The sequence below is a fragment of the Ambystoma mexicanum genome, chromosome 1p (genome assembly GCF_040938575.1).
Source record: "Ambystoma mexicanum isolate Mex_15411 chromosome 1p, UKY_AmexF1_1, whole genome shotgun sequence".
Classification (NCBI taxonomy): domain Eukaryota; kingdom Metazoa; phylum Chordata; class Amphibia; order Caudata; family Ambystomatidae; genus Ambystoma; species Ambystoma mexicanum.
Window position 1 is genome coordinate 1,040,380,895 of NC_090921.1, and position 24,051 is coordinate 1,040,404,945.

The 24,051-nt window shown below is 46.6% G+C and overlaps 1 protein-coding gene across 1 annotated transcript in view; it reads left to right on the forward strand.

Moving 5' to 3' along the window:
- ZNRF1 (zinc and ring finger 1) overlaps positions 1-24,051 on the forward strand; it is a 317,434-nt gene that overhangs the window by 213,602 nt on the left and 79,781 nt on the right. The window contains exon 2 of the mRNA XM_069604220.1: positions 21,610-21,705. Coding sequence (XP_069460321.1) covers positions 21,610-21,705 — 96 coding nt within the window. The remainder of the gene's footprint in view (positions 1-21,609; positions 21,706-24,051) is intronic.

A 24,051-nucleotide genomic window follows, 5' to 3' on the forward strand; every position in this document is an offset into this window, starting at 1 on the left:
AGACCAACATTGTAATGGGGGAGAGTGACTCAAAGGCCAGGCAGAAGGGGGCGGTGGGGAGGCAGACCGGTGGGTGTTCGGCGCGGAGGGGAGAGGAGGCGCGGGATGGGAAGCATGCAAAGTTGGGCTTAGTTTTCTTTAAGGAATAAGAGCAAGTGAATGTAACGTAGTCAGCCACCGGGCAATGGAACGGTAGAAGGGGATAGAGTGGGAGGGCAGACATGCGGGAGGAGGGACGCAATGGGGGCTGACTGAGACGAGGTCAGACACCAAAATGCGCACAGAATAATACGGGTTATCTTCATCTCTGCTACCCGAAAATTCACTGTCTGGTTCCTAAAAAGCAATAAAGGGAAGTCTATATAAAAGGAGGAAAGGAGGGTGGCCATATCTGGGGACAGCGCACTCCCCAGATCTTGAACAGTTGAAGACAGACATTCTTTATTGTCATGACATTGATGCAGGACCCTTTGCCGCCCTGTGCCCTGGTGTGCAACCCCAGGACACTTGGGACCCTTGCAAATTGTACCTATTGCTAGAGGCACGGGAGGGGACAACCCTGTCTGCGGGGGGGTGGGGGCACTCTAGACGATCCTACTTGGTAATTGGACTATGTTGGGATGTCTGATTTACGTTTCAATGCTATTTTGACTGCAGTACTTCGTATTGTTTATGTTCTATAAAAGCAAATAAAAATAATTTTAAAAGAAAACTATGGGCCTCAAGCTCCACAGGCCGTGAACTGTGATTGGCCCCCGTAGAGAGTCTGTTGGTTCATACACAACATTCAACAGAAGGCATATCAGATCTCATCTGGCAATGGCGCCCTAGCCCACAGGCCTTTTGGAATGTATGGGGTATTTTACGAGGGTAAAAGGCGATGCAAACAAAGTGGTATGCTATTGGGTTTTGTACCGCACGCTGGTGCCATTTGCATGGTCTCATGGGCGTGGCGCTCCATTTTAGGACATGCCTGGTTGAGGTAGGGTGGCACGGTGCACGGATTTACAGTGCGTATACCTCCCCACGCCCCTCCCGAGAGGTCATAGGAAACTTGTGGAAGTCCAGTAAAACGAACTTCTTTCACAATCGAAGACTATTAAGAATATGTCTCAGCCTACAAGGAACTTCACTTTCTTTCAGATGGACAAGGTATTCTCCCCTTTCTGGTAGGTCTACAGTGCCCAGCCTGCTCCGAAAGCAACAGTTTGATAGTAGCCTCATTGTGAATTGTATCATTCCTTTGCAGGAGCTGTTCCCAAATGCCTCCTGACTACCCAGAATGCCCCTCGCTGGCATGCATGCGTTACGCCCGCCGCCAGCACGAACAGACGAGTGTGCCCTGCGCCTCCTCTGTGTCCTCCGAGGACTTGCTCAGTAGCGCCCCCTACTTGCGGCCCCAGTGACCGCGCCAGGATCCTCCGCGTGTAAGGGGTAGGGGGCTGTGGTAACTGCTCCAGTGTTTCCGGCTCTAACCGGAAACTCTGACGCTCGTGGCTCTTGGCTCCGTGCGAGCGAGGCTGTCCTCCAACGCACGAGGATCCACAGGGGACCTTGTTGATGAGTTATTATTTTCTTGCAGAGTCACTGCTGGGTCGTTTATTTTAATCCACATGATCTCATGGTGGAAGGAAGTGGAGTAAACAACAGCCGTTGAGCTCCCGCTCCTGAGTGGCGAGGGGGGGGTCTGTGCCCTGTGGTCTAGAAGAGGGACAGCTGCGGGGGTGGGGGGCGGAGGGGGGCACTACAGTGCAGGACTGTCCTCTTGCGCAAAGGCTTGAGCCGCCAAACGTCACTCCTTGACAAATAGTAACGCCAGCATCAATTGAAGCATAAGGCTGGCTCTGTGGCCATGTGTTGCCCCTCTTCCGCAGAGAGAACACCCCCCCCCTTGGAGAGCCCTCAAGCCTGCAGTGCCAATGTCACACTAAAAGGAATCTCTGTATCGCAGGATGCTGTATACTAAGGCAAGTGCTCCTTCAGTACATCTGCCGTTCAGAGGGACGCAGTTATTGAGGGTCTGGGTCTTTGCCAGAGAGAGTCAGCCCCCTGCCATGTGGGGCCTTGCACACAAATACCCCTCTGCCGTACAGATCCTCATTCACCGAGAGATCCTGCAACTCTGCAAGGCCTATGCCACCCAGAAAGACCCTGCCATACAGCAACTGTTGCTCCGATTCCCCCAGCCATGCAGCCTCAGTCGCTGAGAGAGTAGATAACAATGCAGGGCCTATGGCACTGAGACTCCCACCATCTAGCCACTGTTACTCGATTCCCTCAGCCGTCCCCTTCTAGGGCCTGGGACCGCAATACCGTCAACTCTCTCTTCCTAAATATCTTCCCTCTCGAGCTCTTCGCTCAGCCGCCTCCAACTCCCTCAGGGTCAGTCGCTTCTCCAAGAAGCAAGTTGGTGGTAGATCTCTCTTCTGCTGGGGCCTCCCTCTGGAACAGCCTACATGCTCTCTGAAACTTGAGGAGAACCATCTCTGTTTCCGGAAGCACCTCAAAAACCTTCCTCTTTGCTTCTGCTTTTTCTCCTCCTCTCCCCTGCTGATCTCCTGGTTGAATCTGAAACTGCACGGGTTCCTGGCTACCATCTGATCTCGGGCCCAGGTCCCCTCCCTGCCAGTTGCACACCTGCACTGTCCCCTGGCAACCCTTGCACTTGGGGGACTGTTTCTGTATCCCTACAGCCCCTACTAGCACCTGACCCCTGATATCTTCTCTTACCCTTCCCCCCCTGCACTCCTCTCCTTCCCCCCTCCCCTGCACTTGCGTGATCTCAATGTCACCTGGCCTAGTAGGATCCCTGTCTCTGTCTTCCCTGTTCCCCCTCCTATGCCTCGTCGCGCTTTGAAACACTTGTGTATAGGCGCATTATAAATGCCATATCATATCATGTCCTAAAGCCTCTGTCGCCGAAACAGTGGGTAATAGTGCAGCCAAGGCAGTGGGTAACAGTGCAGGGCATGTGCTGCCACCCAGAGAGACCCTGCCAGATAGTCTGTTAACATACATGGGCTTTGCCTACATATTCTGTTTCTTTGACAGATCAGGCAACAGCGCAGAAGCTATGCCACCCATAGACTCTGTCATACAAAGCATATGGCACAGAAATATAATTGAACAAAGAAGGGTCTATGCCACACACAGAGCCTCGAGGAAAGGGAGTGCCATCTCTTTGTTGAGCATTCATCCTGACTGCCTTAGTATACAAAAAGTAAAAGAAAAGTTCTGAACTGGGTCATTGCGTTAGGTGTCATGTTAGTGATGTTTACAATCGCGTCTTATTCCAACAGTTTTGGCCTGAAGCTTACACCATGGTGGATGATGGCTTCTCATTGTACAAGTTTTAATGATGACGACACAGGCTGGCTTAGTTTGAAGATTCTGTTCTAAGTGTGGCACCCCAAGCGTGTGACCGAAGGTCTTAGATGCCCAACGTCCAACGCTGTGTCCACGGCTGGGATGTCTAGGTCCATGCTGTTAGACTAAAAATGGAGCTGCACAAAACAAATACCTCAGCTCCACCCCCGTGGTCGCGAAGCCTACAGTACAGCAGCCGCGTGTGCTCAACGGTGAGGAGAGGGCGCAGGGACGTAGAGGGTCAGGTGCATTAGTTCAAGGAACCCCTTTACAAAACGCAAAGTAAACACATCGCAAATGTAAGAACTGTAAGGCCAGGATGCCCTAGTCTCTAATACTCAAAAGGGCTGCTTCTAAAATAGGATGCAAGAGTGGGGGCTTGCCTCGTACCCTTGGAGATTCGCGCTCGACCCAATCTAAGTGGCTGAGCTCTGTGTCTGCCATACTTCCAGGTGGCATGTGAGCCAATTGTAACATCTTCTGGTGAAACGGGATGTGCCACGCCGGTGAACCTCTGACGATTTGTAGGCGTTCAATGCCAATGAACAATTGACAAGCAGCCTATTTCGGTGGCTTTTCCATTTATAACGGCGAAAGGCAAATCCATAATTTCCTATTACCAGACGATTTTGTGAATAGATGACTGGGAAGGGGGGGTTGTGTTAGGGAGAATTCTCATAAATGTGCTAATTCCATTCACAAGAGACACCCAGCAACTTTGCTGGATTTTGAGGACTTGATTTTTTTACATGGAAAGAGTGTGAGCCTTTTTTCCCACTCTTTCATGCGTTTTGATGTGTGTTTTACACTTGTGTTCTTTGAATATGGGCTTTTAGATAACTCCATATGCATCATCTTTTCATGTGTGTTACACAGCACCTTCAGTGCAGTGAAACAAGGATGTCTTTTAGACTTCCCAAAAGTTAAACTACCTTCTCTGTGATAAACTACTGTTTCCCAGAGAATGTAATATGAAATTGACTTTACTAGTCTTTCCAAATTCATAGACCCAGCACTCAGCATCTTACAATGGAGTGCTGGAGGGGTTACATAGTTTCCCCTATGTCTAAATACTTGTGTAGCAGTCAAATGCTACCCTTTCCTATTGAAAAGGCTGGTGGCAGTGGTTTTACAACAAACTACCATGATTTTTCCCAACCGCAAACACTGTTAGCTAAAAATCACAGGAGCCATGTTTTTCAAGATGGCACCTTAAGCCCCTTTGTTTAAACAGGTCCCGGTCTTCTTTTTTTGCCGTTTCTTTATGGAAAGGTCCTTCTAGAGTTTGTCTCTGCGCCCCAAACCAGGGTTGGTGCCTTTGTTCGTGTGCCTTTGGCGGGCTTCAGGAGTGAAGTCCGCCTCTGCCGTCCGAGTGTCTGGGGTGGCCAGAAAGTGAGGGAGGTGCCCGAAACTCCCTGTGCTTAATCTCCTGGGAGACCCGCATGCACTCTGTCATGATTGGCTGGCTGACTGTCCGGCAAGGACAGCCACCCTGCTGGGTGAGTGACAGCTAGACTGGAATGAAAGGGAGAGAACTGTTTAAAAGGTGAGTCTCTTGGACTGGAAAGCACAGTCGACCACTGGAACGAAAGAACCGAAGAAGAGCTGGAAGAGGACAGCTGCTGCAACTCTTGGACCATTGGCTTGCCCGGTGAAGCCCTACAGCAGGTCCAAATTGCCAAGTTCATCTCGACAGAGAAGCCTCTTCAAGGACAACTTCTTCATTTTCAGTTTGTGGGACCAATCGACTTGTTAGCCACCTGGATAACATTCTCAAGGCTGGTTAGGATTAACCAGGGAGAGGGACACCGGCTTGTGTGCTTGAATCTACAACTACTGGAACTGAAGTGACTCCATCTTGTTTGCTTTTTCGATGATCCCGTGCAAGTGCAGGAGTCCCCCGACATCCTCCCTCTTGTCCCCATGACTGAGGCTCAGGAACAGTGAGATCTTCAGGAACTGCCAGGAACCAACGACTTCAGCTGCATTTGTTTCTTCATACTAAGGTACTGTGCCAACCCGTTTCAGAGAACGCCACTCTCGAGGTGAAAGTTTGTGAAACTTTTCCAACTTCCAGGTCTAATCAGCTTGTGACCCAACATATGATTCCTTTTCGCCTAAACTACTTCTGAGAACTTTTGCAAAGACTTTACCGTTTGCTACCAGAACTGCTCTTTCCTATCCAGAACACTAGCGCATTGACTTTGGCCTAGGCCTATTGACTTGAATTGAACTCTTCTTATGAACTGAAACTATTTGCACTGTATGCAATCTATTCTACTTACCTTGTCCATTTTGCCCACAACTGAACTGCTATTTTGCTCCTACTTCAGGAGAGTTCAAACTGTCTCAAAATCTTAGAGTTTTGTATTGAAGTATATTGGTTTATAATATTAAGTTGCCTCCTTCTAGTGAAATGTTTTCTAAATGATTGAGTAATAAATCAATAAGTGTCTTACCAAGAAACCTTGAGTATAAGTGTCTACTTGAACCACTGTGATTGAAAGACCTCTGTGTAACCTCTTGTAAGGCTCACATTCACTCTTGAGATACGGCTGGCTGCTGAGCTCGCTCCCAACAAATGTGTGGTACAGACTTATACCAAAGGTTGTTTTGACTTGCACTTGTAGTCCTAATTGTATGTGGTGGTCCAAGAGGGTACTGCATGGGATTTTGCCTAACAGGTTGCACGCTACATCCACGGGCAACATCCCAACTTTTCTCTCGTAGATTTGCTCTGCACTCTCACCTGCGCTGACTGGCGCGCCACACTAGCATGCCATGTTGCAATTGGAAATGCATGGCGAGTGGGATCTGAGGGAGAAGGGCCTGCAGAGCGGTTACTGAGAAGGGCTGGGTTTACAAGCCTTCATTTAGTCCTAACATCCAAATAGCAATGTTTTCTTATTCTGTATTGCGGGTTTATAACGCTCCACATGCAACGATGGGTGCTTCAAAATCTTTGCCATCAGAGATGGCGAAATGGTTAGACTTCGAGGTGGCCGCACCCCCTTTCTCATAAACCATCACTGCTTGCAACTGATTGTTTGCGTCTCTCTCTCTCTCTCTCTCGTTTGCAACAGGTTTTGTGACACATTCGTCACAATGATTGTTCAGAAGCAACATTACCCCCACTTGCTAAATAGCATTTTAGGACAGTGTACTCCCCGGCACAGAGGATATCCATCAAAAAAACACTTTTGCCAGAGGGCGTCTGCTACAGAAAGCGGCACCCTTGGAGCTTATGCCACTGCAAAACCCTTGGGAAGTCCCGGATCAGAGCCTGTGTCACAAGGCGCTGCAGCTATAAAGTGCCCCTGTTGTAGCGCCTGCCACGGAGCATCGGTTACAGACATCCCACAGAGTGTCTTCCAAAGAGGGCCCCGGCCATAAAGCTCTTGCCACAACACACCTGCGATGGATCCTCTTTCACAGAGAACCCTACCATGGAGCTTCGGTCAACCTCAAGCCCCAGCATTAGAGTGTGTGTCTCAGAGAGCCCCGCCTATGATGCCTTCCCCAGAGATCCCCTGCTATAGAGTCTCCACCACAGAAAACCCTTGCCACAGGGCACCCCGCCCAGCCCGGCTGAAGAAGTGCAGGGACCCATTTCAACATGATCGTTGGGGGCCCCACCTTTCTTAGAGCGGAAAACAGTCTGGGGCACCCGTGAGGTGCGTACATTATAATGGAGATGGATACAGCTGGGGATTAAAGAAGGGCAACCAGCAGGGAGCTGAAACACTAAATGCCACTGATTATCATCTTGTCTTTTAACATCAGTTCCACCACATCAGCCCCTTGCTGACAAAGAATAATGTATAGCTTTTCAGTTGCCATTTATTGTTCCAGCTCCCTGCTGACTGGCCCTCCTGTGATAATCCACGGCAATTAACGCCCAGGTATATTTTGTGCACATTTTAAAGCCCGAGAACGAACATTCTTGTATCTTCTGCGCCCAGATACCCCCAGGTTTGGCGTGCATTACAAATAAATAAACAAACAAACAATATTGAAAAGAATCGATTGCCATATTATATAATACTACTGACTGGCAACATGAGTTCAGTTGTTGTCGCCCCCCCCCCCAAACCCATTAATTTAAAAGGATTAAAAGTCCCTGACGTCGTCCCTAAACCCGCCATAGAGCGCTTGCCACAGCACCATTGCAATTCAGTTCCTCCCACAGAGATCTCAAAATATCCCTCCCCACCGATCCCCCGCGTATGACCTTTCCTTGAGCACCCGCCACTGAGCCCCTGACAGAATCTGGCTGCCAGAGGTCTCTGCCATAGTGACTCTGATACAGAGAAGCCCCGCTCCACATCGTGTTTACCATGCACTGTTCCACCTGCAAGAGAATCCCCATGGGGAGAGACCTAAATGGGCAAGAGTCTTCCCGACTCCAGGGTCACACCAATGCTTAGCAGAGTTGCAGGGGGATCTTAGCCGAGAGAGAATGCCTGGCTCGGGCCTCCGGTCGCCATGGAACAGCGCTACGGCAAGACCATTTTTGCCAGAGCGCAGCCTCGTCTTGTTTTCCATCCCAATTCCCTGGGAGAAACAGAGGCGTGGCCGACCTTTGCTAGAATGAGCATCTTTCTCTGTAGTGAAACCCAAAGATTTTCAAAAGCTCTGCATCCTCCCATAGAATGTAGTTTTTTTTTTTTATATGGGGACACATAATGCCGCCACACTCCCCTCTCAGTCGGTGCGGAGGAGCAGCCACGCAAACCTTGGGATTCCAGAGGCAGGCAAGCGCAGGCCCTTTATCTCATTTATGTATCAAAGCGCTGCAGCTAACCAGTCACCGGCATGTGATAGATTAGACCGTTTCAGTTGCATGAGTCTGCCAGCGTCCTTGGCTGCGCCTCGCGGCCGAGCAAGTCCACCTCATCCGCAGAGCACTTCCGCTCCACGAAGGACCTTGTTTTCATCTTTGTGTTGGGTCAGTGTGAAAGTGCCGGACCAATAGCGTGTCTGGTCGGTCGCGCGCGTCGGCAGCCGTCTGGTCTGTCTGCGCCTGCGCGTCCGTCGTTCCACGCCCTTCATCACCTCAGGCAGCCACGCAGAGGAAAAGTGCGCCACGTGGAGCGCCTGGTGTGCTATGCTGACTCGAGGGAGTCAAACCCAGCCTAGCCACTAACACTGCAGTGCCGTTGAACGCAAGGCAAAGATTGGGATTTACAGTTATGGACACACGCAGGGAGGGGCTTTTCTGGTGTGTTGTGGTGTCCCGTGTCCATGGAGCTCTTCTATTTTGAATTTGCAGGCACATAGGTCCGGCATAGTGGAGCTCTCAACAACCACTCTGTCCTGAACCTAATCACGCCCAGGTCCCAAACAATAGAAGTGTACAGCGGGGGTGGGAGGGGGGTGTTTGCGGAGGGGCGGCATCAGCTGTAGTTCACTTAGTGCATCATTCTATGGAAAGTATAGCACACGTAGTCGTGTTGGGATGGGTGTATTCAAAGAAGCAGAGCGAATTCTGGGGCTTGCAGTCTTATGTCAAGTTTGAGCACCTGTGAATAGTGAGAAAGCATTCTGGAGCGTGGCACATGGGGCTTCTGCACTGAGCTGGGAGAGTATATCATATTACATGTAGTCCTGTGGGGGTTGCCTGTCCTGAATTCATGTAGTGAACATTCTGGAACAAGAGCCTCAGTTAGGGACTCTGTTCCCATGGAGACAAAGTGCATTCCTGGGGGGGGGGGCATCTGCACTGGCTGAGAGTGCATTATTGTTATTGCGCCCTGTGTTTTGGAGCATGCACAGAGTTCTGGTACACGTTATCACGCCGGGGCCTACGTTTTGCGGGATACACTGTGCCTTTGGGGTCACTAACTCATGTGAAGAGTTTGTACTGTGAGGCAGAGTGCACTCTTGGAATATCTAGTTGTGTGAGGACTGTTCCTTTGGAACATGTGCTGCTGTGGCGGTCCTCTGTATTGATTTTAACAGTATGCATGCTGTGGCGTGTGTGTTAGGGGTGTGAGAGCAGGTACAGCATGATATGGCACCGGGCAAGTATCCAGAGTTGCAAGAGTGAGGGCGAGCCATGACAAAAGTCCTGCTGCTTTTCCCCCAAATGCAGTGCGCTCGATTCCACATGTGTCATTCATGCTCCCTAACCTACACACAACTCTGTCCTCCCGCCCCCCCAATCCACTTTTTTGGTAAAATTAGTAGCAGATGGCATTATAACAAAAAATAAAACTGCAGGACCATTATAGATACAGGAAACTCCTCTATTACAGCTCTGTGGGTCAAAATGCATGCAAACCTTCTAATTTGCATATGCTTTACACTACCTACATCGCCATAGAAATATGTTGAGCAATAAGAGTATGGATTTAGTTGTATTCACCCCATCCTGCATGCAAAGCCACAGTAGCCCCATGCAGATTAATGTGAGCCTAACAAATGCCCCTTGGATTTTAAAGCCATAGTCATTATTTCCTAAAGCCTGCAGCATTATGCACTCTTCTAATTTCTGATCACCCCATTCACATTTCTTAAGGGACAAAAATCCGTGCTAATTGCCACTCTCCTAACCCCCTCCCCTCCGGTCCCTCCCACCAGTGCCTAATAACTCAGTGTAATGGTCTGTTGACACAGAGCAACGTGTCAGGTTCTCAGGAGAGCTGCTCTGCGGCGAGGCACCTCCCCCGTTCATCACCCTCATGACAATGAAGATGCTGAATGGGAAAGGTGTCCAGCTGCCAGGACAATGAGAGTGCTGAGCAGGAACACCATGCTGCTCGACACCCTAATTATCCTGCCACCGGGACACCTTCCCTGTGTGCCGAACGGGAGAGATGTCCCACTGCCAAATGTCCCGGTCTGCCTATTAAAAGAGCCACTGGGGGAGCAAGCTGACCGCCCTGCTCCCCCGCTCAGTACGCCACAGTATGGCACATTGTAATTATATTTGGGAGCGCACAGGTAAAGTGCATTAGTACTCTGAACTGTGTGATACAATTGTAGTCTTGTGAGGCCTTCTGCACAAGACCACAAAACGTGAGGCAGAGTATTTTAGGTCATTTCAATTTTATTTGCAGTGCAAATGTCTACTATAGGAATCTTGGCAGTAAACAAACAGCAGCCAAACAGAAGGCAAGTTTCAGTGAGACATTAGGTGGGGAGTAGCGGGGAGAGGGGCACCAGTTCCCTGGGCGCTCTTGAAGGTGATGTGGTCTTCCTAACCTTCTAGTTCCAGTGGTACGAAAGACCCAAAGCAGGAACATTTTCTCTTGGAAACTACTGGCCACAGTCAGAAAGGGGATCTAATGCATTAGTAATGGTCACTATCAAAAATGGTTGGTCTAGTTGGTAGAAATCTTTGTAACATATGCAAATGGACTTAAAGCCAACACGTGTGCAGTGGCTAGTTCCTTGATGTTAGTATGGATATGCCCAAACTTCTGACTTGGATGCATGCAAGCAGTGGCAGCATTGTATGTAGCCTGGCCTCGCTAGATTTAGTCTGGCTTATTCTTAATTGAGGGTATTTATTGAGCGCGGACCTAGCTTCGGGAAGCAACAGCGGGCTTTACAATCATAGGGGTAAGAAAAAGGCTAGGGGTATAGAAACAAGGGAGCACAGGTCTAACAACAGCGCTGGCAGGGCAATAGTCAGCAATTGTCTCGGGAGGATAGCTCAGGAGCAACATGCTTGCCTTGGAAGCAAGACAACACAGGTTCGATCCCCAGGTCTGCGCTTAGAAACCTCTGGGTATTATGAGCGTTATAAATAACCTATCATTTCATCATATCAATTGATCTAGAAGTAGCCATGGGCGCAAACAGTGGGGATCAGATCACTCAGTCCCAGGTAAGATGGGGCGTGGACAGCATATGGACGTAGGTTTTAGGGAGGAGCCATTTGTTGAGGAGGGGGGTCTTGAGCTCTTGACCTAGATGGATACTGCCGCCATTTATTTATTTGTTTAACTCACCGGGGACCCGCAGGCATCTGGGAGCACAAAAACACAAGTGAACGGACATATAAAGCAGGACACAAGGAAGATTCATTCTTGTTCAAGCGAGAGTACCACCCTTGCAAGGAATGTAATCTACTTTTTGAAAAGTATGGTTTTCAATGATGCACAAAAGGTTTTCATGTTTTTATCCAGGCGTAGGGTGCTAGGCAGGGAGGTCCATACCTGCGCTGCCAGTGTGGGAAAACCTTTCCTAAACCACCAGCCCCTTTCAACTTATGTGCATTAATCAGTCCAAGATTGGCGGATCGTAGGGTGCGTTTGGGTTTGTGTAAAATGATGCAGGCCTTCAGGTACGCAGGTGCTTTGCCATAAAGGCATTCGTACACTAGGGAAGTTGGTTTGAAATGAATCTGAGCAGGGACGGGGAGCCAATGTAAAGATTCCCTCCCAGATGATATGTGCCCGCGTCTGGGAATGCCCTTAATGATGCGGGCTGCATCATTTTGGAGGGTTTGGAGTTGTTGCAGGCATTTTTTGCTGGGCCCCTATTAGTACTGAATTGCAATAATCGAGACGCAATAGAATAATCAACTGAAAAGCAGTTTTCCTCAGATATGAAAAGCTTGATGTTCTTAAGGGGTCTCAAATAGTAGTGATGTCCAGTTCTTCTGCTACAAGAGCATTCGCGACCAACACCTGTGAAAGTAAGATGGAGCAATACTCTTAACGGCATTTATGGCTCATAAAAAGCATCTCTTTACAACTGCTTATACCTGGGTCCATAACTACAGCTCCACTGGAGCAGCCCTCCCTCACAGGTTTTGCACATGCTTGGTATGTGTAGAACAAGATTATATTGTTATAGCCACAATGAGGCAGATCAAATGTCTGTCGATTGGGGTTCCATGTCTTAAAATCGCAGCAAAAATGGCTGTGTATACAAAATATCGTGTCAGAAATGCTGTGGTTTTGCCGCCACAATCCAATAAAGGATGCGGGGGACACCCCTGCAGCCCCCTCTCCCCTTAAATGGTATAATGCGGTACACCTTTATTGGGTCAAACCACAGCATTTTGGCCACAATTTTTTTGGTTTTACCAGTGATATTTTTGCCACGATTTTATTACCCGATACCTCAATTTGGCTTTCCAGTAGTCAATCTCCGAATTCCTTAGGTATCAGTTTGAGCGGCTGTTCACCCAGGTTACCATTCAAACTGAGGAGCCCCAGATTGTTATCTTCCTGCTTGTTAAAACGGAACACCAATCCTCTAATGAGATTTTCCAGGGCCTGCAAGTAAATGTTAAAAATAGAGAATCCTGCCCCCTGCATTATGCACTGTGCAGCTTCATCACACATTCATGCTGGCTTGCTGGGAAGGCCCTTCAAGATCATGGATACCTCGAGTATGATCAGAGCAACCGCACCACCGGCATCTGCCAGCCTGCACCGGTCGCCCAACAATGATTCAAGCTTGTCGCAGACATTATGCCTGCCTGGAAATCACCCAAGATGTTCTGAGCCTTCAGAGGAATTTTGGAATCGATGTGTCGGGTATAATCGAAGGACCCAAGCCAACAGAACTAAAAGGCCCACTGGAAAAATGATATGCCAGCCTTCATTAACAAAAAAGAACAGAGCCTTCACACTGAAAAACGGGCCTATTAAAACAGACTGTGGGGTTTCTGGAAGGGCCATGTGAAGAAGGCCTATCATTGCAAAAGGGAAAAACATTATTTTAATTCACAGTGACAGAAGAAATTCAAAGGTCCCTTTCACATGAGAAATAGGATTTTTAAACACTGACACAAAACAGCTTTGCATGTCTGTTTGAAGCAAGACATGACATTTTTTTCCCCTGCCAACACAAAGATGTCGGGGACATGGCGTGTGTGCTGACAAAAAGTAAGGTAGATTCTGCTTCAGAGCAAAATACAGCAAAACATTTGAAAATGAAAGCCTGCTTGGTAGCCATGAAAAGTTCCTGCGGGCCTACTTAGGCAGACTGTATAGGTGTCTTTCTGCAAGGGAAATCCAGAGAAAGCAAAATTAAAAATGTTATCCAAGTGCAGATTGGAAAAGCGCATCACATCGCGGGCTGAGAAATAAGTGCATCATTTTTCATTGAAACTTGTCACCCATCAAAAGGGGGTTCACTGTGACAATTCAGACCCACTTTTCAGCAGAAAAACAAACAGCAGAAAATATTTTATTAATGACTGAAAGAAACATCTGTGCACTTTCAGCGCAAAAGCAAAGTGAACCCTGATCAATAAAACACACTGTATGTCAAAGAATAAAGGCTGAGGTTAGAAATTGCAATCTGTGACTTCCATTTCAGCCAAAAACAAATGGTGTGTCTCTGGGCAAACTTCACAAAGAACTCGCTCCACAACCCCCCCCCCCCCCCCCCACTGGAAGCCTGGCCTTTACACCCCCTCCCCCACAGCTGTTTACAACTTTTATGTTATTTAGCATTTATATAGCGCTCTATATATCATTGGTATGACCTCAAACTGCTGGTAATGTTGAACCCCCTCGGAGACCGTAGTGCAGGTCAGTTGTGAGAATAAGATGTTGTAGGGTGCTTGGGTGCACCAGCTATGTATGCAGCTGGTGTAATTGCCTGTTGGTAGCTGCATCCTAATATTTAGGTGTGGTGTAATTGATATCAGTTAAATGTGTGCAGTCTGGCGGATGGACACCTAGACTGGGTTTTGGCTGTGTTAAGTCTGTAGGGCGCTTATGTGTGCAGCTAGGCCGGTTTGTCATGGGATATAGCTACGTTATATTAGAAATATGAGGTGTTTATGGGGTAATGTTCACATGTGAGCAGTTAGGCCGAATTTGATCGAGGGGTATATCTGTACTCTAAATGAGTGATAGTGTAGAGAGTAAGCATAGTGATATGCAGGTGAGAGTATGGGTTGAGTTATGATCTAAGGCATAGGTAAGTAACATTTACAATTCTATCCAAGTGTGGCACATGCTGACATTCACAATTCTATCCGAGTGCGGTACTTGCCAACACTCATAATCCTATCTAGGTGCGACTCGGTTCACGATTCCATCTAAGTGAGGCACAAGCCATCATTCATAATGCCATCTAAGTGTGGTACATGCTATCATTTACAATTCTATCTAAGTTGTAGCATTTGCTAACATTCACAATCCAATCTAGATGCGACTCAGATCAATGTTCACAATTCCATCTGTTCGGGAACATTAATGTATTAATGCCATCATTCACAACTTCAGCCAAGTGTGATGCAATGTTCAGCATTCACATCTTTATCCAGATGCGACTCAGACTAATGTTCACAACTCCTCTCACTCATCTAAGTGTGGCACATGCTATCATTCACAGTTGCATTCAAGAGTGGGGCACGCTATCATCCACTTTCTATCTAGATGCGACTCAGGCCAATGTTCACAATTCCATCTAATTGTGAACATTAATGCATTAATGCTATCATTCACAATTTCGTCTAAGCGTGATGCACGCTAGCATTCACATCTCTAAGAGGTGTCTAAAACAGACTTTCCCTAGACTTGGTTTCTCTGGAGGGGCAGTTCTGAGCAGACCAAATTCTCTAGCTTGTGCATCCCAGTATTTACAAGTTGAAATCAATTTCAAACAACCAACTTCAAAGAGAATTATAAAAAACACTGCTGAAGATTTACTACTAATTTAAAAGGACTATTATAGCTTAGGCCTTTTCCCCAGTAACCATAAATTATACTAATTACAGGTATGTTTCATTTTTTAGATAATTTCCAAGCAATTTTGGTACATAAAATTCATCCACCTGCGACTCAGGGAACTGTAATTGGCCATCTAAGATTGGTTTCTGGATGATCTGAAAATGTTCCAAATGTGAGAGTTGGCGTGCTGGTGGAGGGTAAAATTAGGAATTTGTGTAATAAATTACACATTCCTGACTATTATGTTTTTGGTAAAAACAGCAGAAAATGTCCACATGCCGTGCAACATGGTGCGGACCTGGCTGTCATCTAATTTAATTCCCCATGATTAGCTGAACCAGAAAATATGTATATTATGGCAGCTATTAGTAAAATTATGAAGTTTTGCCACAACTAGTTTTTGCCAAATATTTGACATGAGAACAAATGGGGATTGCAAATAGAAGCTGCCATGTATGCTCCAGACTCCTAAACCAATCCTTAGAGATGGGCTGGAGTTGGGAGAAGAGAAAAGGGTAACTGTCCAGTCCTAATTGCGAGAACTTTTGCAGGGTACTCCCCTAAATTTCAAAACTTTTTGGTGTAATTGCTGCTATATAAAGTGGAATGCACTATGAGGAGGGGGCATAGCTGCTGAAATGTACCATCAGACAGAGCTGCCAAAATCTACCATGGGGGAGAGCAGCTGAAAATTACCACCTGACAGCTGCCAGGAGACACCAAAAATTGGTTTTGCATAAATTGCCTCTGGTTGGAGCTGTCTATTTCTAGGAAGGCCTAAAAGCTGACTTGGTCCTATGGTGGAGAGCAGGAGGCCATCCTTGAGAGTGGAGTGACCATACTCCTGCCCTATCTTTCCAGAGAGTCCTGACATGCAGCTGGCTAGCCTGAACTTTAAGCAGATGTTTTCAATGTAAGTAGACTTGGGGAATCTGCTGGCCTTAAATCCTTTCCCTTTATAGTGGGTGGAGTTGGGTGGGGGGAGGGGCAAACCTGTGTAGACCCTTAGCCTATTTAACTAAAAGTATACATTTAATTAAGCCTATTTAACTAAAAATGTTCATTTAATTAAATACCCCTGACGGGACACCACAGGGTGCTTTTTGTTAAAATTCGAAATTAACAAAGCTCATTCCCAGTGTGCACTGAAAACTGTAGACTGTAATTTAATTGGGTGATCACATTTGTCCTGTTGACCCCACCTCTTTAGGAAGAGGGGTGTCTTTGTCCCTGAACTAAAAAAATCTCTCAACTGCCAGCTTCCCTAACACAGGCCTTTAAGTGGAGGGGGTGGGGCGATCTGAATTCCCAAATTCTCAGATCATCCCAATTTTTACCATCCATCTTCCCCAGAAAAGGCCTCCCAAATCATTCCAATGTTTCTGTCTGACTTCCCCATCACAGACCAAAGTGGGGGGTGGGGTGTTCTGAAAAACAAACCACTAAATCACCCTGTGCTTATTTTAAACCAAAAGTGTGGGTGAAATCATAATTGCCCTATGCAATTATACTAATCTATAAACCCTACTGCTAACCTTTTAAGCACGCAGGAAAATCGAAATTGTACAGCAATACATTTCTTTTTGTTTATTTATCAGTTTAATTATTTCTGGAAGTGAAATTTGTAGCAAGTAAAGAATTGTGATTGTGTTCTTTTCAGCCCACATATGCGATTTATTTATGTTGATAGTAGTTTATTGTGTTGTGCCACGGATAAAGTGGTGTTGATATTTTAGTGCAATTTTCTTAACATCTGATTCAAATAAACATAAATATATTTCCTGTACCCCTGCCTGGCTCTTGGCACGTTGGTAGCTCAGGGGCAGGGATCCAAGTGGTATTAGATGAATTGGAGATAGGGCTGAAGAAAAGAACTGAAATTAACAGTTTATTGTGTAACACTTAGCCTGGGGAGGGAAGGAACTTCCTGTGTTGAGGGTGGCCTCTCGATAAACCGTTACAGCGGGTCGTCCACTTAACCGGGTGCAGTTGGCTCTGAGAGGAGTCTAAAATGTAGCTGGATGATTACTACCAATGCAAGATCATCAAACAAAGGACGTATCACGGCCTGTTTCAATTCCAAAGGAACTTTTATATTACAAAAGATACATTACGGACGTTTATAAGTGTGACATACCACAGCTTCTTCATATTGTAACACAAATGGTGGTCAGGACTCTCTAAGGGGCCTGACTGTCTACAAATGTTGATCAGTATTGTAAAATCTCCTTCCGAGAAAGGGGTAAGCTGAAAGAAGGTTTAGGCTCGTAATCCTGGCATCTTTACCTCTACCGGGGCACCCCTGGCAGTATTGGTTGTATTCAGGAGCGTCACCTCTTCTACTCCGGCCACCCACATGTGCAGACCCTTTAGGCCTGAGAAACATTCTTTGCTGTATAGGGGGCATCAAAGTTCCAATCACTAACAGACTTCCTTACTCCATATAACAGGTTTTTGTAGTTGTATAAAAGCCCCCCCCCCACACTCCATAGCTGTGTGGGTCCTCTACCTGATAAGTATGTCTCAACATGTGGACCTGCCTACATGGAGTGCCGCTTATCATGCCTGTAACTCTTATTGAGTGTGTATATTCCATCACATTAAAGAAGCATTACCATCCCACCCTAGAGCCTTGATAAGTGCTGTCAAGCATGAAACACATATCAGCTGAATCTGCTCTCAAATAAATCACTTACTGTTGGAACAGTTTGAATTTGTGGGCGTTTACCAAACACCTGCTAACTAGTAAGACTCTTTCCAGGTGTAACTGAGTGAAACGCACCATTGGGATTTGTTCACACTACTAGTTATCAGCATGAATGCAGAACTGTAGGGATTGGAAGTGGTACCTTGCCTAAAATGCCTCAACAGACGTGCAAGCGGTTTGATTGGCTCTTTAGAGAACAATTGGAGTAGTCATTTAGATCAGCCACCGATTCTGTACCATGTGCGGTGGAGTCCATTCGTGAACATGTTGTCCAATGGGACTTCCTAAATTGAGGGAGTTCATGTATGATGTTTGTGGTTCTGTGCGTAGGTTGGGCATCTGTACACAGGGGGGGGCTGAGTCCATCTAGTGATACAGTCCTCCCGAGGCCACTGTATCAGAGAGGCAGACTTCTGCATAGGGTCACAGAACCCAATACACCCAATCATATTATGGATTAACATATTGCAAAAATTGGTTGTTTTTTGTTAGACAAGTTTAATACATAACATGGATTAGTAATCAAAATGAAACATATTACAGGAAGCTCAAATGATTAATCCTTTGTTTTTATGTAATGTTCACCTACCTGGGTAGAGCAGGGCTGTAACCAGGAGCCTTTTGTATTATAATAGACTTCTGTATAGGCCGTGGTGTGCAGTCATAATGTCGACATCAATAATGTCGACAGTCAAAATGTCGACAAATTAATGTCGAAAATCAATAATGTCGACATACAAAAATGTCGACATTTTACATTAATGTCGACATTTTTTCGAAATGTTGTATAAATAAATAAATATATATTTATTGTTGTGTTGTATGTGTTGAGTATGAGGGGTGGGGGGTGGCAGGGGGTATTGGGTGAGAGGGGTTGGGGGGGACATCCCCATAGTAAATGATATTCTTTTTATTTATTTGTTTATTTATTTATTGAATAATAAATAAATAAATAAATATATAATTACTATGTGTTGGGAATGAGGGTGAGAGGGTGGTTGGGGGGGGTGTGGGGGGGTGTCAGGGGGGTGTTGGGTGAGGGGGGGTTGGGGGGGGGACCCCCCCCATAGTAAATTAGACTCTTTTTGGTTATTTATTTATTGAAAAAATAAATAAATAAATAATTAGATTGTGTTGAGTATGAGGGGTGAGAGGGTGGTTAGGGGGTGTGGTGGGGTGGCAGGGGGGTGTTGGGTGAGGGGGGGTTGGGGGGGGACCCCCCCATAGTAAATGATACTTTTTGTTGGTTATTTATTTATTGAATAAATAAATAAATAAATATATAAATAATTAGAATGTGTTGCATATGAGGGGTGGGAGGGTGGTGGTGTGGGGTGTGGGGGGGTTGCAGGAGGGTGTTGGGTGAGGTGTTGATAGTGTTAAGGGTTTATAGTCATATTGTCGAAAAAAAAATGTCGACATTTTTTTTTCGACATTATGCCTTTTTACATTAAAAGTATAGAATGTCGACATTATTATTTTCGACATTATTTTTTCGACATTTTTGTCTGTCGACATTTTTTTGTCGACATTATGACTATAAACCATAGGCCGTACAGTCTGGTAGAGGTTGCACCTAAAATGTGTAGTCCTTTGTGGGCAGCAGTAGTGAGTGAGGCAGTGGGTGTTCTGCAGGGGTAGACCGGCCTATGGGGAACTCTGGAGACTTCCCGGTAAGCCACTGCACCCTGGACATCTTTTGTGTGGTATTTCCAAATGTTTCCATAGGAAAGGGTTTGGCCTTGCTGAAAATGTGTAATATGGGGCCTCTCTGAAAATTATTTCCATGGCTTCTTTTGGTTCCCAGTCCACCCCTGGTGTTCAGAGACCTATCCTCCTAGGGTAAAGCTGTACTAAGTGTGACTGAGCGCATTCTGGGACATGTAGGTCTATATGTAGGGTGGGTGGGTTTCACGGAGGTGGGCAAGTGCATTATCGGATGGGTAGTAATATGAGGATCTCTTCTGAATGTTGAGTACACTTTGGTCAATGTAGTCCTGTAGACGCACCTTTTAAAGAGACGTGCGCTGGCTGCGTATGTGCTATGAAAAGCAGAGTGCCTTCTGGGACATGTAATCCTGTTGCAAGAGCTTTGATATAGAATGCATCGCACAGCGTAGTACACTGAGGCTCTGGACTGAATTGGGCACTGTGGGACATTTTTTTATATGGGGTCATGTACACTGAGTGAGGTAGAGTGGATTCTGGGTCATGTAGTCCCGTGGAACAACTGAAATCAGTGTGTTAGAATGCATGCTGGTAAATGTTTTCGAATTGAGCTCCTGTTCGCTGTGAGGTAGTGTGCATTCTCGGATATGTAATTCTCTAGCGTCCCCCTTATTGAGGAAACCAGAGTGCAGGCCTGGTTGAAGATGTGTGCCCCCCCATACCCCCTTGCTAAGAGTGGAAAGCAGTCTGAGGCACACATGGGGGACCTAAGAATGGAGATAAGGATAAGGTTAATATCCGGCAATTATCACGACTGGGCGAGGCAGCAGAGAGCTGAAGCACTGAATACGCACCGAATAGCTATAAATTTTTCTTTGTAAGCAAGTAGCTGACATGGAGGAACCAGTGTTGAAAGGCAATGCAGTGATAACATTACTGTTTTCCCCCAACGGAAATGACGGCCGGACGGGCTCCAGCAAATGCTGCTTGTGAGGCGAACGCTGCAAAGCCCACACTTTAAGCCCCAGATCGTAAGTAACATATAAAGGAATATAGTACCGTGTTATTAGACTGCTACTGGCAATATGGGGGGTAGCTACTACCCCCTTCCCCCATGGAGACTCGAGGCCCCTTTCATTTGAAAAGGTTGAAAGGCCCTGATCCGTCCCTGGCAGTGTGAGATGGATGGATTTCTGTGGGGTGCCTATATACACTACAGTATGAGGCAGAGTGCCGTTTGGGAGGTGCTGTCCTGTATATAGATATCTGTATACATACCTGTCGTGTGAATCACTCACCTCTGAAGGGGAGGCTGCGCGTGCCGTTGGCGGCAGCGTCTAGCTAGCATGTGAGCTAAACATGGGAATATGATGCTTTTTGTTACATATTGTGGACTTAGTTGGGGATATTAGCCTGCACCTCGCGTAGGAGGATCCACCTGGCCGCAAATCATGGAATTACATGGGTACATGTCACTGCACCTGGCAAGCAATGGCTATTTTTCAGGGCACTGGTTTGTTTCATTGCTGGTCCTGGGCATCTTCTTCTGGGAACTAGGGGGTGGCGTCAGTTTCTCAGTCCTGCCGCTAAGTCTGTCCCTCAGGCCTCGGCCTTTCCTGGGACTAATTAAGATATGTGTACGAGTCTGTCACTGTTCTCCAGTGTGCACATGGCCATTACTGCAATGTTTAAACAAATGAGATGGGTGGCCCTTTGGAATGTTGGATGGATGGAAAGAGGGGAAGATTATAAGAGGCTTTCGGTCGTATATAATACTTGCATTTGAACATTGAATGATTTCACGTATTGCGTTCTGAGAAAATGTCATCCTGTGAGTTTAACTCCAGTGCCTTGTTTTTTTCCTGGTAGTCCTATGGACTCAAAGCCTTAAGCTAGGACTTCCTCGGTCCTTTCTTCGAGGCGGAGTCATTCCATAGAGCCTCCCGTGATGGGACTCTGGCCAGTTGGCTTTAGATACTTTTTCTAGTGTGTCCTACAGAGGAAACCTCCCAATTCCCCACCAAGGCCGTGCATGTGGCAGGACTGGGGAAGATGAATGTCATAGTTGACTCACCAGCGCCCCCAGCCGTCTTTCAGAGGCATCGCCTTGTTGGTAAATTTGGATTTTCCCTGTAGGCCAGCTTTGCCTCGCCACCTGTATCCATGTTGGTCTTGTACTGTCGCAGTCCCAGGGAGACTGACTTTGCTCTTTTCTTGCAGGTTTCCGGTGCCCAATTTGCTCCAAGTCGGTGGCTTCGGATGAGATGGAAATGCACTTTATCATGTGTCTGAGCAAACCTCGCCTCTCCTACAACGGTAAGAGCGGGGCGGGGGCAGTGGGGTGGGGGGTAGCGAGGCTCTTCAAAAATGGAGGGCAGTGACTGCTTTCAATAGAAAATAGAAGCCGATTTGTCGTGGCGCAGGCGACCATGCTATTTTTAGTCCGTGGGGGGGTTGGGGCGCCGGGCTAAGCATAAAAACCTTTGAATGCCACTATCACAGAGGGTGGGGAGGCATACCTGCCCCCTGAGGCCGAGGTCACGTGGGCGTACATCCCTAAGGAGGCTCAATGTGACATTCAAGCCAATCTCTCCCATTTGGCGGTTATAGTGAAAGGCGTTCTTGCGTTCAGTCCCAAGATGTGTTTTCTTTGTGTACGATGTTGATTGTTTCCGATATTTATTTGAAAATGTGGCTGTATTTGTGTTTATTTAGGTAAAATTCAATAATATTAAAACATTGCACATACTCGGAGTTCCATTGGAAAATGTAAGCACCCGTTAGCAATGTTATCCCATCAGCCGTTTCCGTCCTCCCAGCCAACATCCTTTCTTTTAGTAGTACTGTCATCCCTTCACAGGTTTCATTTCTTGGCGTCGACTCTGGTTCCCCAGAGGCCACCGTTTTCCTCTTTGAAATGTAGTGCTACGGATGAGTGTGTGTGAGCCCTGAATTCCCATAAGCAATCATTGTGGGGTCCACCCACTCTTGCAGCTAAGTTTAAGGTAACCTAAACACAATCCTATAGGCCCCCGGAGTTTGTATCGCATCACAACCATCCCCGCCCCTTTCCCATCCCATCTTTTTTTGATCGACCATGTCTTAGTATGATTTTACTTCTTAAATGAGGCTGAAGGATATTCTCCAGATAATAACTGGAGCGTCAATTATCAATGCAAGTATCATACGTCCTCTAAACTGCCACCTAATTAACAGCCCGCTTGCGGCGCCTTTAATTATTAGTGAGTACAGAAGGACGTGGGCACCCGTTACCTGAGCAATATTCAGTGCTTGCCCACCTCCCCCCTCTACTCCCCACGCCCCAGACCATTAACGGTTCCACCCAGTGATGTTTTATACCTTTATTCACCCATTTAGGACACATATCATCATCGCCCATTTCACATTACAAAACATTGTTTAGTTTACTTGCACCACAGATGGTTGCTCTTAAGGACTAGGACTTCTTGTTGGACCGCTGCCAGGGCATTTAATCTTGCGCCACTAATATGGGGGGGAGGGGGTGTGTGTGTGTGTGTGTACACACGTGTGTGTACGTGTGTGTACGTGTACGCACGCAGTAATACTCTGCAGCTTCCACTAGATGTCGGCCTATGCACAGCATGTGAATCTAAGCAGATACAAGCATCAGAAATACGATTACGGTGAGCAATGTATCCCTTATGTCCTAAGGTTGAGATGATCCAACCTAACTGTAAGCCCTAGCAGGTATATTGGCAAACAGCCTCTAAATACACTTTACTGAGCCGCCATAAGTTTTGATGCGGCTCATTGAAAGCCGCGAGGCTTGTCTTTTTGTTGTTGATTTGGAAATGGCTGCGCCATTCACCCTTTTCGTTTTCCTTGTAGTGAGTTCCGCCTATATCGGATCACGGTTACACAAGCACCTATTGGGGTATCGGGCAATTTCGGTGGGGCCGGTCTCTTGTCTGCCCACAAGCCTTCAGGTCGACCTGCCACAAAAGATGATAAAGGAGGTGTATTAATATGCACCCCTGTTTTATTAGTTCGACATTTTTATTGACAGAGTAAACCTGGTGATATTTTATGAGCAGGGCACAAGCCCCCCCCCCCAAAAAAGTGGGGGGCTCTCATTAACACATATAATGGCAAGTGACGTCACATGGAGCAAACGGATGTCAAAGTGAAATATGCAGATTTCATTGAATTGTTCTTTCCAAAATCGAAGAAACGGTACAGGACAAATAAAAACATTTCTCTCTCAGGAAATGAATCATTCACCCCGGGAAAGATTTAAAAAAAATGGTAGTGTTTCTTGTAAAGTAGCTGGCAAAGTATAAAAGAAATGCACATTTTAGACATGACTCACTGTATTGAAAGTGGGTGAAACTATTTTTTGAATGCATCAAATGCCCAGGGGGAACGGCATCCGCTCTATGAAAAACGTGGGCTGACACTGGGGGCTCGTGAGTTCCTTCCACTTGGAATGCGACTCTGCCATTCGAAGATCACGTCAACATATCCACAAACATTTTCTATCTGTATAAAGAGCATTCCAGTTACACCTAGAAATCGCCTCCAAGCAATGGCATCAACCAGTGGGGGAGAAATGGTAAGTGCAAGATGGCGAGCATGATTAAGACCCCAAACAATGCAATGTGACGAGAGCCATCCACGGTC